This window comes from Paramisgurnus dabryanus, chromosome 13, assembly GCF_030506205.2.
Source record: "Paramisgurnus dabryanus chromosome 13, PD_genome_1.1, whole genome shotgun sequence".
Classification (NCBI taxonomy): Eukaryota; Metazoa; Chordata; class Actinopteri; order Cypriniformes; family Cobitidae; genus Paramisgurnus; species Paramisgurnus dabryanus.
The window spans coordinates 11499986-11517912 of record NC_133349.1 but is presented as its reverse complement, the minus strand read 5'-3'; the positions used below and the strand labels follow the sequence as shown (position 1 = coordinate 11517912).

The 17927-nt window shown below is 37.9% G+C and overlaps 1 protein-coding gene across 1 annotated transcript; it reads right to left on the bottom strand.

The window, feature by feature from the left end:
• Positions 1–347: 347 nt before the first annotated feature.
• On the bottom strand, positions 348–17341 carry capn7 (calpain 7). Its single transcript, XM_065298478.2, has 21 exons — positions 16956–17341; positions 16657–16765; positions 12358–12515; positions 12114–12181; positions 11803–12009; positions 11149–11235; positions 10868–10994; positions 10683–10768; positions 9632–9725; positions 9393–9539; positions 9205–9311; positions 8838–8958; positions 6275–6419; positions 5945–6044; positions 5706–5841; positions 4152–4227; positions 3914–4059; positions 3757–3819; positions 3531–3661; positions 2923–3015; positions 348–1828 (listed from the first exon to the last, which is right to left on the bottom strand). The coding sequence occupies exons 1-21, from the start codon at positions 17055–17057 to the stop codon at positions 1684–1686; spliced, it is 2448 nt and encodes an 815-aa protein (XP_065154550.1). The 5' UTR covers positions 17058–17341; the 3' UTR covers positions 348–1683.
• Positions 17342–17927: the final 586 nt, after the last annotated feature.

Below are 17927 nucleotides of genomic sequence, written 5' to 3'. Positions count from 1 at the left end.
CAGGCGCAATGATATTACGCAGTGCCCGAAAATAGTCCTCTGCTATTGAAAGTAACCAAGGGGACTATTTTCAGGCGCTACATAATATAATTACGCCAGGTGCAGCCATGTTACGGCAGCAAAGTCCTTGATTATTACGCCAGAATGCGAGTATAGTTCCTAGCCATATCGGCCTAGAAAATCACAACTTTTAATTTACCATCTGTCTTAGTACACGATGTAACTACAGAAGAGTCGAGTTTTAAATAGGAAAAATATTGAAACTCTTTGGTTATTTTTTTGCGCGATGCTAATGGTCTAATCAGATTCAATGGATCATGCTAAGCTATGCTAAAAGTGGTACAGAGAGAGCAGCAGATGGGCTGAATGGATTTCAAAACAGTTAAAATCAACTCTAGGGGAGCTGGAAAATAAGCCTATTTTCAAAAAAGTGGAGTGTCCCTTTAAGTAACAAAAATTACGATACAGTTGATGTCCGGTTTAATTGTTGTTTGGCAACTTGTTGTTTAATTGGTACTTTAGCACAAGATTTTATAGATATCCGTCTTTCCCCATTCAAGTAGATAACTTCAAAACTTTAGTCTTGCATGACTAAAATAATTGCCCGAAGGTGTTGCAAAGTTGGGCGCAGTGGCGTGAAGTCCCTTTGTAAGTGTATTTCTGTACTTTTCTTTCTGGTATAAACTAAGGTACTTCAAATTCTTAGATGACCATTTTTAATTTGTATGGTGATAAAACAAAAAACAACAGTGTCTTTGGATTCCGAAATATATTTTGATGTAAATTTATATTCAGTGAAAATTAATTCTTACACTCAAGTCATGATCTTTTATAACACATTACGACAAATCTAATGTCTTGGGAATTGTTTGCTACCCATACGTTCGTTATATCATGCTAGAAAGTTCTTAATTGTGTTTCTGTTAAACTTAAAATGGTTAAATATCTGTGATACTGTAATGTCTGTTAAAGCATACACTTAAATTTGAATCTCCGCAAATAAATACATTTGAGCACAATAACATGCGAAAAAGAGGAACTTCAGGCTTTGCACAATCCCTAAAAGGAACTTCAACAATCGTTTCACATTTGTGACCAAAACATTCAATTCTTTGATAACCTGTAAACATACAGTTCTGTGCTGGTAGATATAGTGACAAGCTTACATTCGGACAATCACATATTGATGAGGGAAACGTTTAAATAGCAAAAATAATTTGGCATATTGTCTAAACTGAAAGAAGCCTCACAACTAAAAGTCTTTCTATGTGGACATCGCTGATCAGACCCGAGGAAAAGCCCTTAGTATGAGAAGAACACAAAAATCTAATCTAACACAGAGTTCATGTTTTATTGCAGTCTCCTGAGTGAATAACCGGTCTTTCAGGTCAGGTGCAAACACACCATTTTGATTGCAATTTGGGATCGTGGCTCTTTCAGGAGTGTGTTTTATTAACTGATTGAACACACTCCCTCAGTCCGAGCACCACATAGCAGAAGAGTCAGCAGCCATACGCCACTGATCACATCAAACATGATGAATATGGCACTATGTCAGGTACCATCTGTGGGTGGTGCTTATTTGTTTGTTAAACAAGCATGCCCTTGCCGTGGGAAATAATGAATGCCGTCATAAGCATTTTCAGCGAGGGTGTGTCGATGACTTTCCACCGCAATGTGTCTTTACTGCAGCTGAGATACCCGCAGTGGACTGGTACTGTTGAAGTCCAGGAAGAACGGGCCTTCTTGTTTGGGCAGGAAGGTGGTGGGGATAACATTGTAAATGCCGGCGGGGAACTGTTCGACTTCCATGTAACAGAAACCACATCTACGAACAAAGAAATTTTTTTTTTCTTGTAAATCTCTGATATACACAAGCCAGCTGGCTGCTAGTGTACTAGTATAGTAAGATAATAGCTGTTACAGTAGCATACTACTGTGGTATGCACTGGCAGTGTGCAAACTGACAAAAAACGTTTTGGAATCCATTCAGCTGTTATCCGGGTCTGGCGGTACCACTTTTCGCATAGCTTACCATAATCCATTGAATCTGATTAGACCATTAGCATCGCGCTAAAAAATAACCAAAGAGTTTGGATATTTTTCCTATTTAAAACTTGACTCTTCTGTAGTTACATTGTGTACTAAGACTGACAGAAAATTAAAAGTTGCGATTTTCTAGACAGATATGGCTAGGAACTATACTCTCATTCTGGCGTAATAATCAAGGACTTTGCTGCTGTAACGTGGCTGCAGGAGGCGCAATAATATTACGCAGCGCCTGAAAATAGTCCCCTGCTATTGAAAGTTACCAAGTGGACTATTTTTAGGCACTGCGTAATATCATTGCGCCTGCTGCAGCCATGTTACAGCAGCAAAGTCCTTGATTATTACGCCGAAATGAGAGTATAGTTTCTAGCCATATCTGCCTAGAAAATTGCAATTTAAAATTTTCAGTCGGCCTTAGTACACGATATAACTACAGAAGAGTCAAGTTTTAAATAGGAAAAATATCAAAACTCTTTGGTTATTTTTTTTAGCGTGATGCTAATGGTCCAATCAGATTCAATAGATTGTGCTAAGCTATGCTAAAGGTGGTACTGCCAGACCTGGAGATCGGCTGAATGGATTCCAAAACGGTAAAAATCAAATGTTTATCTCTAGGGGAGTTGGAAAATTAGCATATTTTCAAGAAGCTGTCACTAGAAGGATGGTAACCTTTGGTAATGACAGACGGTGTGGTGAAAGTGTATCACCCTAGTGACAGTTTTTATACCCTTATCCGAGCGTGTAGTAAGCAGTACTAGTATTTCATTCTGAACTGTCAATCTGATTGTTCTTCACAAAGTGGAAATAGGGTTCAGACACTATTTCTTTTTAGCACTTAATATGAATTCAACATTAGATTCTGTATTGTTTTACCTGTAGTCACCGCTGCCTTTCTTTTGAGAACTGGAAGACCCTGAATCCCCAACAGCAGATACTGTCACCACCTCAAAGCCCACACTATACTGCCTGCAGAGAAGAAGACAAACTCATTTATATTCACAGACATCACACTGGATGGGGAAGAGATCCTTATATGTGTAGTTGGCACAGGACGCTCCTGCCCACATTACTCCTGTTATCAGGGGGAATCCTACGTCTTGTGAAATCCCACTACTTTAAAGACTCAACATATTCACATTTTAAATTACATTATACACTGTATGCGTATACATAATATTCACGGATAAGCCATTACATTATGACCACCCCCAGCCTAGAGCAAGGAGCGAACTTGGCAACCAAACAATGGCACAGATGTAGTTCATAAAGCAGAATATATACCACCCAAGTACCAGCTTTCAGTAGGTAAGTAGTCAATATCACACAAAGCAAACCCAAACGTTGGTTTGTCCATATTTGACCCAACCATGGTTTGAAACAACCTAGCCATTTTAGAGTGAAAAAAAAACTTAATAAAAGTCTTTAAATCCAATTCTCCACCACCCTCTGGTGGCGTGATGTAAAATAACAACCAGTCCTACCTGGAGCCACGGAGTTCGATGAGCAGGGGGCCTGCTTTCTCCATGTTAAACTGGTATATGGGGTTGTTTTTGTAGCTATCTTTATAGTTCCCACAACCACCTGCAGTGGGTCCCTTCCACTGGCCATTAATCTACAACACAGTAAAGAGAGAGAGACATTAATTCACCTGAAAACATAAACAATTATAACCAGACTATAAATGTAAAAATACAGGTGTGAACTCACTCTTTTGGTTTGGGTGAAAGGTGTGGGAATTTTTGAGAAATTAAACTTGCACACCGAGTAGACCTAGAATGGGTTCAGTCGTGAAAAACAGTTAATATGATTCAAGGTTCACAGCTTAATTATACAAATAAAATCGATACAAAAGACTTTGTGTTACCCTCAGTGTGTAGTTGATGGTGTTCTGCTTCTCATATTGAGACACCACAAGAGTAAAGGTGTGAGTACCAGGACCCGTGAGTTTTATCTTGGTAAGATAGTGAGGACTGTTGATTCGGATGCCATCGATGAAAGGAGGAGGATCCACTGAAAATATATTAAAATACGTAAATAATGAATTACAAAAGCATCAGATGTAACACTTTAATGTAAAGATACATCATCATGTGGTTATTTACCTGGATAATAAACTTTCTTTCCACTGGACTTGTAAACTACTAAGGTAATAAACTCTCGGTTTTGAGCAAAGTCATCCTTGAGTACGAAGGAGAAAACAAGAACAGATACATTATTTTGACTAAACCATCTGTGTTGCTTACAACCAATACAGCAAAAAAAAAATTATTTGGACAAAATATATGCTAAATACATTTTGTAGAAAGAAGGTAAAGCTTAATAATTTTTTTTTATTTGAAAATATATTTAGTTTTAAATAGTGCTGGACTAAGATTAATTGCGATTAATCGCATACAAAATAAAAGTTATTTTTTGCATAATATAACACACATATTTATTCATTTCAGAAATGTATATATATGTGTGTGTATTTATATATACATAATAATTACACACAGAACACACTCATATATTATGCAAAAAAAAAAACACTTTTATTTTGTATGCGATTAATCTTAGCCCAGCACTTTTTAAAACTAAATATATTAATGTATATTTCAAAATGTATTTCAGGGGCCAAAAATACATTTCTAATTTTACGATCCATACAGCAAAAAATATATCTTTCTTGGCTAAAATATAAATGTATAAAATATAAATATTCAAAGTATAAAATGTGTATGTATGTATAAAATATAAAATTATAAGTATATTTTTGCAATTAAAAATATATTTAATTTTAATCTTTTCAAACCTAATATGTTTACAGGTTTGTAACATACAAAGTTTTTCTTTCAATGCGAAGTGAATATAAATGCTTCGATATATATTTAATTTCAAAATATACACAAATAACCAAAAAATATATTGGTGAAAATACATTTTTGTAAATATATTTCAAAGTATATTTTATTTTATGTCCAGTACTGTGTAAAAGTCTTAGGCCACCATGCTACAATTAGATTTGTTTTTTTAGCAATGTTATAGTGATCATTTATAATTTTTTGTCAGTCTTTTTAATAGAATACATCCAGTAAATACAGGAAATGTGTATATAGTATTAAAAACAGTATAAAAGTGTAAACTGAAGTGTCAAGTATTTAGGGTAAACCCCCCATCCACTTGAGCAATAGCAGAAAATTACAGGATCTCCTAATTTCTCATTTTAAAGAAATTCGTCTTTTTACTTCATTCTGCTCAAAAACATTAAAGATGTGTTTAGTGCCAAAAGAGGTCACACTAAACACAGACGATACCTAAAGAAGACATTTAGTCCTGAAAATTAAATGTTTTATTTTTTTGTACATATTTCCTGTATTTTCTATTTGTACCTTAATAACATAGTTTGAAAAATAAATATAGATGGACATTAAAACTTCTAAAACAACAAGTCTGGTGGTGGTGGTGGCCTAAGACTTTTGTACAGTACTGTATATCTTTTGGCCATTTTTGTATATTTTGAAATACATATTTAAAATTAAATAAATTGCAAAGCATTGATATTCACATCGCATCTGAAGAATACTTACATATATATTTTTTGCCTTATAGGAAACTAGTACCCTCAATCTGATTGTACTTCATTAAAGGATTCACATTCTGTTCTGTCACTTTACCTTGTCAGTAATGTGTCTGGTGAGTAGTACCCATACAGCAGCGCCCCCTTGTGGACAATTCACCTCCAGTTTATACTGAGGGTTATTGGCCAAGCTGTAGACATCCTTCACCGGGCCCTGTTTTCCATCCCAGCTACTACAATACCAAACCACAACCAACATCAATTTTATTTTGTCTGATAAGTGACCATGAGGTTGTAATAACAAATTACGAAGATGAAATAATAAATGAGACAAACCTGTGTATACATGATGATTCTTTAAATAGACTAGGATTCCAGCTCAGGTAGATGACATCATAATACTGGCACAGATCTTCCCAGATGATCCAAAATACACCTTTAAGAAAAACACATGAATACAGACACTACACTTTACATAAACAGTACATTTAAGCATTTGGCAGATGCTTTTATTCAAAACGACTACAGTGCACTCAAGCTACATATTATTTATGAGTATGTATGTTTACTGGGAATTGAACCCAGAGCCTTTGCACTGCTTATTTAACACTAATCTGTTGAGCATCAGAAACACTTCATTTAAATACAGTTTATGTTCACCATTACCGTTATCAAACTTCTGTGCCGTTTTGGGGTCGAAATTGAGGTATTTGAGAAGATCTGGTGTCCAGTTCTTTTTGTCGCGTTCGCTATATCGGCCTTTCCACCTGAGATGACTCCATGGGTTCTTCAGCTGGAGGAAGCGTTTACCCTGAGCAAACAAAGAGATAATGTTGCATTGTCATAAACAAGCACAAGACTTTCCACTGTGTACCTAGTACTTTTTGTAGTACCACCAAGTCGATTGAGGTTCCAAGTGAGCCGTGCAGATACTATAATGTTATTGAGGAAAAACTGCAGATCATTGATTGGTCAGAGAGGATTATCACGACCAGCATCACTGCTAAATGCAAGATTAGCTTACCCGTGTGTGCCATCGAGCAAACCAAGCAGTGAATTTTAGCAGTGAAAAACATTCACATGCTGAGGATCAAGAACAATATGCTTCATTGCTCCTGTGTTGTGTGTTTTTGTGACACTTTTTTTGATGATGTCACAGCAGCAGAGGTGGTGCCACTATAACGATCTAGAAGTCTATAATCCCACCCACTTGGAAGCAGTACTAAACTGCACTGCAAACGCAAACCAAGCCAAAGTAAAGCGAGCCCAATCGTGCCAAGCCTAGTCATACCACATAGTGGAAGAGGTCCAGGTACTAAATTTCAAACAATCATAACCTATTTGATCTATTCCTGTGTGGTGAATCTTATGAATTATTATATTTATTCATCAAGTAAATACCATAGACTGTAAAAAAAATATGGACGTAATGTCTGTGATGTCACCCATTGGTTCTGAAGATTGTTTTTGATCTTAAAGTAGTCTGTGCCTGCCGTTGCCATCTTGGCCGTGCATCACTCGCAGATAACCGAAAATAATAACATCAGATAACTGAAACCATGTCCGCCTAGCTCGATTCTAGTGACAGCAGTGGGTGTTCACCTGTCACTCAACTGACCACGCACTTAATTATGCAGAATTTTAAGGCATAATATAATTTAAATGGGTGATTTACCCAAAAAAATCACCCCCTCACAGTTGTCATGAAGGGCAAAATTAGCTATACAGACCGAAAACACTTTGGGCCCTATCTTTCACCCAGCGCAATTGACTTTGTCAGTGACGCATGTATCATTTGTATTTTGCACGGGTGCACAGCGGGTTTTTCCCTCCACAGACGCACGTTGGTAAACTTGGGAATGAACTTGCGCTCCCTGGGCGGTTCAGTGCAAAAAAGGAGGCGTGTTCCGGCGCAAACCATCCCTGATGCTATTTTGCAGTTTCAAAAAACAATTGCGCCACTGACCAAAAAAAAACCAGTCTAAAGTCAGTGACGCGTTGCGCGTGGTTCATTATGCTATTTTAAGGGAGCATGCTTGACCATAATGTATAGCGTGCACAACGCGCACACAATTTGCTTATCTAATCTACACAGATTCAACAGTTATTTTTGCAAATCATAAATTGTTACAATAAAAAATATTAACACATGAGATAAGGGGAATCATAGTGGTGAGCATTGTGGTGATAGTTTTTATTTATTGTGTGGCTGCGTTAAAAAATTCTCATGCAAATAACGATTAAAATATTTTCATAAATTTGTTGTGTGGCTGTATTACGTTTATTTTATGTAAATAATAATTAAAATGTTTTCAAAAGAAACCTTAATGTATATGAACTTGATTTGTAAGTGTTCTTTGGGGTTGGACATTGCTTGCGTTTCTTGGGTCCAATTCCAAAGCCCCCAAACCCTTTCAGCGGTGAGGGTGGAGGCAGCGATGTCCTCTACTGGCGTCAGGTCCTGTGTAGAGGCAGATCCACCTCCCGTTACACGGCGTGCCCGATTTATGCTGGCAAGCTTTGGATTCCCCCGTCTCCTGACATCATTGTAGCGCTTGGTGCAACGATGGGGATGCCAGCTGATGAGACTGTGGCTATTTCCTCTCACGCCTGTTTAACCGACGCTGATTTGGGCGGGTTTCTCCTATCCCTATACAAAACAACTTCTCTGTTTTTGACTACTCTTACAAGAACGTCTGTCGAACGTCCTCGGCTGTGAACCGCTCCTGGCGTGCGCCTGGTAAATCCGTCATAATAATAGCAACCCGCCATGGAACTTGCGCCCTTGCATTTAAAGGGAATGTTGGATAGCGTTCTGATTGGTTTATTTGACGTTACGCCCAAACCACACCTATGAATAATGAACCTACTTCAGACCAACCCCTTATTGATTTGCGCCTGGCGCAAGAGTTATTTCTCCCGCCGGGAAAATAGCAACAGCGCCCAAGATCCGCCCACAAAGTCCCTTGCGCATTGCGCTTCGCACTTGCGTTTCAGATCGTTAAAATAGGGCCCTTTGTGCCAGGCTGTAGACATATTATTTCCTACTGTAAATTTGGGCATTTTAACATGGGGGTGTATAGGAATTGACTCCCCTCAAGCGGCCAGTTCGATGAATTGCAGTTTAAGTCACTTCCGTATTGGCTTCATCAGAGAGATCAGGAGGTTGCCCCTCGGTAACTACAGGTATCGCTAAGCAACAGGTTGACAATGTAGTCATGAAGTTCACCTTGTGTTCCCTGATGTCCAAGACAGCATAAGCATGAGTGGGCACCAAACCCCATCTCTCACCCTCCTCCTCAGTCATGACCCCTGTTGCCGTGGTGATTAGAACATCTCCTCTGTGAAACCTTCAACAATACATTACAAGCACACACAACATTAATATCCAAATAATAAAAAAAAATGTGTTTTCAGGTTTTTAATAAAAACAAAGCATTTTAAGTTCCAAATATTCGTGAATTACTTTTCCAGTTGTTTAGTTTTTTTGCCATGGAATTGATCAGTATTGACATACTTTACACGGGTAAACTATCAAAGTCAAAATTTGGTAATGTGACAACACCACTTCACGTGTACTATAAATGCGTGCTCACCTCTGGTATAGCATGCGGAAAGTGTCGTCTTTGTTAAAGGCCTGATTGTCTGAGTGCATAGCGATACGTTCTGGGATCCAGCCGGTAAGTGCGTGCAAATCAATATTCTACAAATACAAAAACATAGGACACCATAAATCCAGATCACAGAACAGCCTCAAATAGAAAGATAAAATAGTGACACCCACAGAGTTAGAGCCTGGGAAATCGTATCCTCCCATGACCTTCATGTAGGCCTTCTCGATGAGCGACACCCAGAGCTCATTTCTGTTACTGGAGTAGGAGCAAAGTAGCTCACCATTGTGGTCCACAGGAAGGAAGTCATCGATGATCACCTGATAAAAAACACATCTGAACCAATTTATCTGCAAACTATAATAAAATCATAATCGTAATAAGAAGAGGCGGGGCTTAGAGAGGAAAATACCTTTCTCGGTACTCCATTGATATGTAGCTTTACCATGTACTTTCCGCAGGGGTTATACTCAGGCTCTCCTTTCCTGTTTTGTGGGTAAATGATGCTAAAAAAAAAATCAAGCATTCATTAATGTGCAAAAGTCTGGCCAACATGTCTAATTGCCAAATTGAAAATCACTACTATAATGCATATTATATTAAATAATTATAATTAGGACTGTCAAAAGATTAATTGAGATTAATCACATACAAAATAAAAGTTTGCGTTTTCATAATATACGTGTGTGTGTGTATGTGCATGTGCATATATACACATTTAAATGTTTCTTAAATACAAACATTAAGGTGTATTATATATATATATAAATTATTATACACAGTGCACACACAAAACACTTTTATTTTGTATGCAATTAATCACGATTAATCTTTTGCTGCCCTAATTAAAATACAATTAAGATTTATAATATAAATAATTTGTGATGTTTGCTAAGACACACATCACTATAACTATTGCTTAGAGTATTTTGGATTACTGAATTGAATAATTGGAAATGTTTTGCCACATAAACAGTTGAAGTGCTTAGATGCAAAAGCCGTTAAATGATATTTCCATCAAAAATTTTATAATGATTTTATATATAAATAATTTATCTTCAAATCCACTTAATCCCAGCTTCAGGCCATTCAGAAATACAGTTTTGTTGGCAAAAATCTATTAAGAGTCTGATTAAATATTGCTAATTTACAAGAAAACATGTGAAACGCACTTAGAGGGTTTTGCATCTGAGCTCTTTACTTGGACTTGATTAAAACGCCATAACAAAAGTGTCACAGACTAACAATAAAAAAAGGCTATATCTAGAGATCTGAACTTATCACATTTCTGCCCCTGGACACCTGCCACATTATATATGTATCTATAACCAACAACAATCCCATGAGTCACTGATCTCATCCTGTGTGAAATCAAGGTGGTGGCTGCATAAGTCATACCCGGCTTCTGAGTAAAGCTTTAGTCAAACTCACACGCACATCTCAGCCGGACACACCCACCATACCTTGTGATTAACTTTTTGTTGTAGCGTCTCTCATATGCAGCGCTGATGGCCAAGGAAGCCACAAAAGAGCAGTCTGACACAACCGTCTGCAAACATACACCTTTGATGAGTTTCTAGATCACGATTGTAGACAGAACTATCATTAGTAAAGTTAAAAATGTGTAAAGTATGAAAATGCCTGTAACCTGTTTGATGCTGAAGCTGGACACAGTGTAGATCATGATGGGGTTGTTGCTGATGTCATCGGGTCGAACCCAGCGTGAGAATATGGCTTTCTGCTTCGGTGACAGAGCCAGTTTCCCACATTTGTCCCTGCGGGTAAACACATCCATGACATGCAGGTCTTTGACTGCGTGATTTTTTTTACGAGTGTCACAGGACTGCAGTTCTCAATCAGGCCAATGCAAAATACAGCTGTGAGACAGCTGTGATTCATAAATAAGTCCCAAAAAAACTGAACACTCACGAGAATGGAACAGGAAAGGCAAAACGTTCCCTTAGGTCAACGCTCATAAATGGAACATATTCAATTCCATTTATTTTGGAGGTTTTCCTAAAAAACAAAACACAAGAGAAAACAGACAGAGGGGCAGAAACGAATCAGATCAAATTTATAACTTAATGCATTCAACACATAAAGAACAATTGTGCAAAGTGTAAGCAGATTTTTTTCTAAACTGACTAATTTCCTATTGAAAGACAAAAACATAATAAAGGTCTGTCCTCTTTAAAGGGACAATAAGTAGGATTTACCCCCATCTAGTGGTGAAATTGTATTTTGCATTCAAACGAATAGTGCTCTCTAGCGCCTCGCTTTTCCAAATGTGTGTTGCACTACGGTAGCCGTTATGTAATCACTGATCTCCTTGTCAGTTTCAGCTAGTTCACGTGTTCTCACTTCTCACGAAGTCATTTTTTGCACTGTAGTAAGAATGCAAATACGACGTGATGACGTCACTGTTATGCTAATGATGTAATCTAGCGACATTTAGCGACTTTCAAAGCAAGCTTCAGCTACTTTACATTGAAAATAGTTAGCAACACTTGGTATGCTTTATTTCTGTCATAGCCGTAGCATCAAAGTGGCAATTCTTTGCTCATATTTATGCTTTAAGCCTACCTGAGCACCTCTATCTCCTCTGCTGTGTAGCGTTGACCCTGCGGCTCGCAGGACTGCACCGCTCGAACCGGCTGAGATCTGTCGTGGAGCGAAAAGTCTGGGCCTAACGGGAAGAACTGCCTCACCTGAGCTGAGGCTTTGGTTACGGATGGGACAGACTTGTCATGGTTCACAGGTTTATTAAGGGACTCTTTCAGTCCCTCTGCCCTGAAATGGCAAAACAGGCATGGTGGGTGAAATATTTCCGCGGCAGAGCTAAACATTATGTTGTATTTAACCAATATATTCATTTAACTTAAACAGTAAAGCACCTGTCCAGTGCCTGCCGTGCAAGCTGCTTCAATTTTCCCTGCAACACCTGATCTGATGTCTCATTGGACTGTATGGGAGAGAGGAAGAGTCTAAATATTACAGAGTAACTTGTGGGTCTGTTTCAGATTACCATAGGAGCACACATAACTGTCAGTAAGAGATATGAAACTAGACCGGCCAACCCAACTGAACGCCACCACCTATTGCAATATGAAATCAGAATCCCTTCATGTATATACTCACAGTTTGAATGCACAACTCCACAGCTTGAGTGTAAAGCTCAATAGCTTCATCAGCGTTTTCTTTTTCATCCTCTTCAAATGCCTGGGTGACCAGAAAGTATGCCCTCTCCAGATCCAGCTGATGCTTGCTCTTCAGGGGTTCACTGCTTTGTGCTTTAACTGATCATAGAGAGGTCAATCAGTGGGCTGAGGGTTCAAATAAGCTGTTTATATAATTAAAATATTAATGCTACACTATTTGTGACAGAGAATTTTGTTAAGGGATGGTCTTGGTGTACCAAAATCTCTGAACAGGTCTATACAGAAATGTGGGTGTTTTTTTAAAGGGATAGTTCGGCCAAAAATGATATTAAACCCACGATTTACTCACCCCCCAAGCTCTCCGAGTTGCATATGTCCATCGTTTTTCAGACAAACACGTTTTCGGATATTTTAGAAAATGTTTTAGATCTTTCAGTTGATTAAATGTAACGTTACGGGGTCCACGACCCACAAGTCCAAAAAAAGTGCGTCCATCCTTCACAAAATAAATCCAAACGGCTCCAGGATGATAAACAAAGGTCTGCTGAGGGTGATCCGCACGGTGTTGTTGTAGAAATATCCATATTTAAAACTTTATAAACTAAAATAACTACCTTCCGGTAGCGCCGCCATCTTATTCTTGTCCGCATTCAGGATGAGAGCTTACGCAGCCTCCGGAGGCTACTCTGCTGCTGCTCTGTGCCCCCACCCTCCGAATTTGTCATACGTCACTAAGTAAAAGTGCGTACACTACGCTAATACTCTCTCCTGAATACAGAGGAGTCTAAGATGGCGGCGCTACCGCAAGCTAGTTATTTACGTTAATAAAGTTTTAAATATGGATATTTCTACAACAACACCGCGCGGATTACCCTCAGAAGACCTTTGTTTATCATCCTGGAGCTGTTTGGATTTAATTTGTGAAGGATGGACGCACTTTTTTGAACTTGAAGGTCGAAATACGATGGACATATGCAACTCGGACAGCTTGGGGGTGAGTAAATCATGGGTTTAATATCATTTTTTGCCGAACTATCCCTTTAAAGCAGAGGTCTTCAACCTTTTTCAGTCTAAGGACCCCTTATTGGATAGAGAGGAGACCAAGGACCCCCAATAAATGTATCAAATTAAAACTGGATTTATATTTTTTGTTTTGATGGTTACATTACAAATATATAAAATTATCTTTTTTGTATAGATATTCACATACTGTTAATATACTTTTAAATTTGCATTTAACATTACATTTTAAATAACTACATATCAGGGCACCTTTATTTTAGTAAAGTATTATATTATATATGGGAATATTCATTTCAATCAAGTTTTTTTATCATTTGTGTTATTAGTTATTAATGCATTTTTGATTAATGCCTAATTTCATTTTTCAAAAAAATAAAATAAATTAAAATAATATTTGGGGGACCCCCAGTAATACCACCACAGACCCCCAAGGGGCCCCGGACCCCCTGTTGAAGACCCATGCTTTAAAGGATTATTCAATTTTCTTTAAAAAAATCCAGATTATTTACTCACCACCATGTCATCCAAAATGTTGATGTTTTTCTTTGATCATTTTAATGGACTTTAATGGAATCCAACACTTAATACTTAACTCAACACTTAGCAGTTTTTTTCAAAGGAGTTTCAAAGGACACTAAATGATCCCAAACGAGGCAAGGGTCTTATCTAGCAAAACGATTGTCATTTTTGACAAGAAAAATAAAAAATATGCACTTTTAAACCACAACGTCTCGTCTATCTCCTGTCCTGTGAAGCGCCAGTGCGACCTCACGTAATTGCGTAGTGACGTAGAAAGGTCACGTGTTACATATATGAAACGCACATTTGTAGACCATTTTAAACCATAAACTGACACAAAGACATTAAATTGTATCATTCGACATACAACAACGTCGGAACGGTCCTCTTTCTCCACACTTGTAAACACTGGGGCGTAGTTTCGCATTCGTCATCCGTGACCTCTTGACGTGATGACGTATTGCCACAACTTCTTGTCTATCTCTGGTCCTGTGATGCGCCAGCACGAGCTGGCACATCACAGGACCAGAGATAGACAAGAAGTTGTGGTTTAAAAGATCATATTTTTAATTTTTCTTGTCAAAAATGACAATCGTTTCGCTAGATAAAACCCTTATGCCTCGTTTGGGATCATTTAGAGTCCTTTAAAACTCCGTTTAAAAAGCTGTTGAGTTAAAGGCGCTCTAAGCGAATAATGTGCGACGTCACTTCCTGTTGATGTTTGAACTGTTTTCAAACAGACAGAGCGTAGCTAACTCCTCCCCCTCCCTTCCGTGCTTTCATGAACGCGCCCAACCCCCACCCCCAAATCCTTCTTGTCGTTTATTGGCTGGAATACTTTGTTTTGTTTTGTGATGCTAGGTTTGGCCATTTGTTGATATTGCCGTTTGTGAAGCCTGGGCTGTCTACAGAGATCGCGTTTTTTTACAGTTTGATCAGCGGACAGGCAGCAAGCAGATAGTGAGGAGATGTTTCCGGTATGTAACAAAAAATGTTTTATGGTCTAAAACGCTTCAATTCGCTTAGAGCACCTTTAAGTGTTAAGTGTTGGGGTCCATTAAAGTCCATTAAAATGAGAAAATCCTGATATGTTTTCCTCAAAAAAACATAATTGCTTCTCGACTGAACAAAGAAAGACAACAACATTTTGGATGACATGGTGGTGGGTAAATTATCTGGATTTTTTTTTAAGAAAATGGACTAATCCTTTAAGTCTGGTCTGAAGAAGGTCCCCCAGACTACACAAAGCCCAGACATTAATTATTATTATCACCCAGGTCAGTGGATGTAACCTACAGTAGTGGCCAAAAGTAGAGTCTGGAGGGGATATCTGAACAAAATTAGCATTTAATGACAGCACCAACCCTGTTCTTGGAGATCTACCCTCTGATCTAGCCTCCTGCATACTTTAGATCCAACCCTGCTTTAGTACACCTGCCTCTAATTTTAATAGCGGTGAAAAGCTTGATTAGCAGGTTCAGGTGTGTTTGAATGAGGGTGCAGGTGAACTCTTCAGGAAAGTAGATCTCTAGGAACAGGGTTGTTGATCAAAACATCAAAATATGGGGAATATTGTACAAAATGGAATTAACTTGGTTAAAGGGATAGTTCATCAAAACTTCACTGTCATCATTTACTCACCCTTATGTTACTCTAAAACTGAATTCGTTTTAGATATTTTGATAAATGATGGAAAGCACACAGTTGACAGCACCCACTTACTTCCATAGTACTATGGAAGTCAATGGGTATCATCAACTGTGGGGTCACCATAATTTATCAAAATATCTTCTTTTGTGTTCAACAGAATAAAGAAACTCATACAATTATATAGATCAACCCGTATAATGTATATCAGATTATTTCACACAGCAGCATACAGAAGATCAAAATCTAATTGTGAGAAGGTATAGGAAACATGATTATCTCTTGTTTAAAGAGCACCTATTGTCTGATTTACTTTTTAAATTTCCTTTGGTGTGTAAGTGTGTATTATTACATGTTAACGATATGCAAAAGGTACAAACCCAAAGTAAACATGATGTGAGTTTCCAATGTAAATCTCTTTTCATCGACTACAACAAACACACGGATTGTAGGCAACAGTTTACTTCCTGGGATTGGTGATGTAGACAAGACTAACATTATCATAATTCCTCCCATTTGGACTCAGCCTGTAAGTTAACTCCTGTTAGCATTGCATTGTGACCGAATCATTTAAACAGGAGCGTCACATTTCCGGCTGACGTCAGAGGTATTCAGGCCAATCACAACGTACAGATTAGCTGGCCAGATTAGCTGGCCAATCAGCTGGACACAGCGCTTCTCAAATCCATGCGTTTCAGGAAAAGAGTGAAATCTGGAGCTACAAAAATGTACGGTATGTGGAAAAAATAAGTTTTTTTTAACCATAAACCACGTGAACACACAAAAAACTTTGTTTTTAGCAATGAAATATGTGCTCTTTAGCAATATTTATCCAAAATTCTTAAATTCTGTATATGTCACACTTCTTTCAAACTAGGTCTAGGCTGGGCCTTGGAAAAAATGAGCATGATTTCCCTCTTCCTCCTTCTACACAACACAGTCAACGTTTCACTTTTGTTGACCACAGTGAAAAAGAATGCAGACAATATTCAACCCTAGCAAATCAAAGTAACAGGTTCATCAAGTAGACGACAAACCGGATACACTGTGTATCAATAGATAAAAATAGATTTTTTGATGATGAACTGACCGGCATTGAGTAAGGTCTGTACTCTGTCCATGTACTCGTTCACTTTGTCCTGAATGTTTTCCAGTTTGGATCCAGCCATGCCTGCATAGATGAGAGCCTGTGCAGCCTCCTATATAATACAAATTTGAGCTTATTCCAAATATGCTTATAGAAGATGATAAAAATCTTACTTGATTTTTTATGTAATGCTAAATACAAAGGGGTTGACATTTACAGTAAATATGTCTGTTTTGAATCTCAAGCTAAATATAAAAAAATCTTAGTTTTAATTTCATAAAGAAAACCAACCTATAGCTTACCTTATAGTAAAAAACAGCTTCATTGTATTTCCCCTTCTGATCGTGCTGTACTGCAGATTTGGCAAATGTTATAGCATCGAGTTCAAGAGCTGTACAGTCCATGATTTTTATTTACAGGTTGATCAATGATATTAGATTAAGGGGGGCATATGCTACGTCTATTCTTCATTATAGTCTCCTCATCGCCTTAACAGTTACTATCTTGAGTTCTTCTAGTTACGTGAACTTATTGAAGTCTATCTCCGAAATGAAGTCAAGCAACACCGAATTATGTCGATTACAAGAGGTTTTCAAACTTAATGATGCTAAATGAAGCGCTAACTTCCAACGCTACAACTTGTGATGATGACATCAAAACAACCCCGCAAGCCCGCTGTACTTCCGGATATGGTGGGCGTGTCGTGTTGCCGTCATTATACGTCATTCAGTAAGAGCTGCTGCTGTGTGTTCGAGATGCGCAGACTTACTATCAAAATACCGCGAGAGCGATTTGAAAGATGTGTTTTTAAATTACTCTCGCGGTACTTTGATGTACGGTTTTCGGTCTGCGCTGCAACGTATGTAGTCGAACACGCATTTCGAGTAGCTGAACGTGATGTGGGAAAATCCGCTGGTTTCGCTGTGTTGAAAATGCGTTGAAAGCATTCTCGAAATCGTAAATAAAATTGCCCTGGGCGTGAATTGCACATAAGATGTTAGACGAAATTGCGTTTGTTGTATATGTGACATAACCATTTATGAATGAAAGCATTATATATGTGTGCTATACTGTATTTCAAACATACAAACATGGTCATTGAAAAGTGGATAAAACCAAATGCTATGTATTGTTTATTTTGATTTCCAAATAATCGATCTAACACAATACATTTGGATAAAGTTACATGCAATTGCAAATATCTAGCTAGCATTTAATGTTTAGTTTGTCAATTTATGTTGTTTTATTTTATGTTAAGTTTATGTTATATTTGC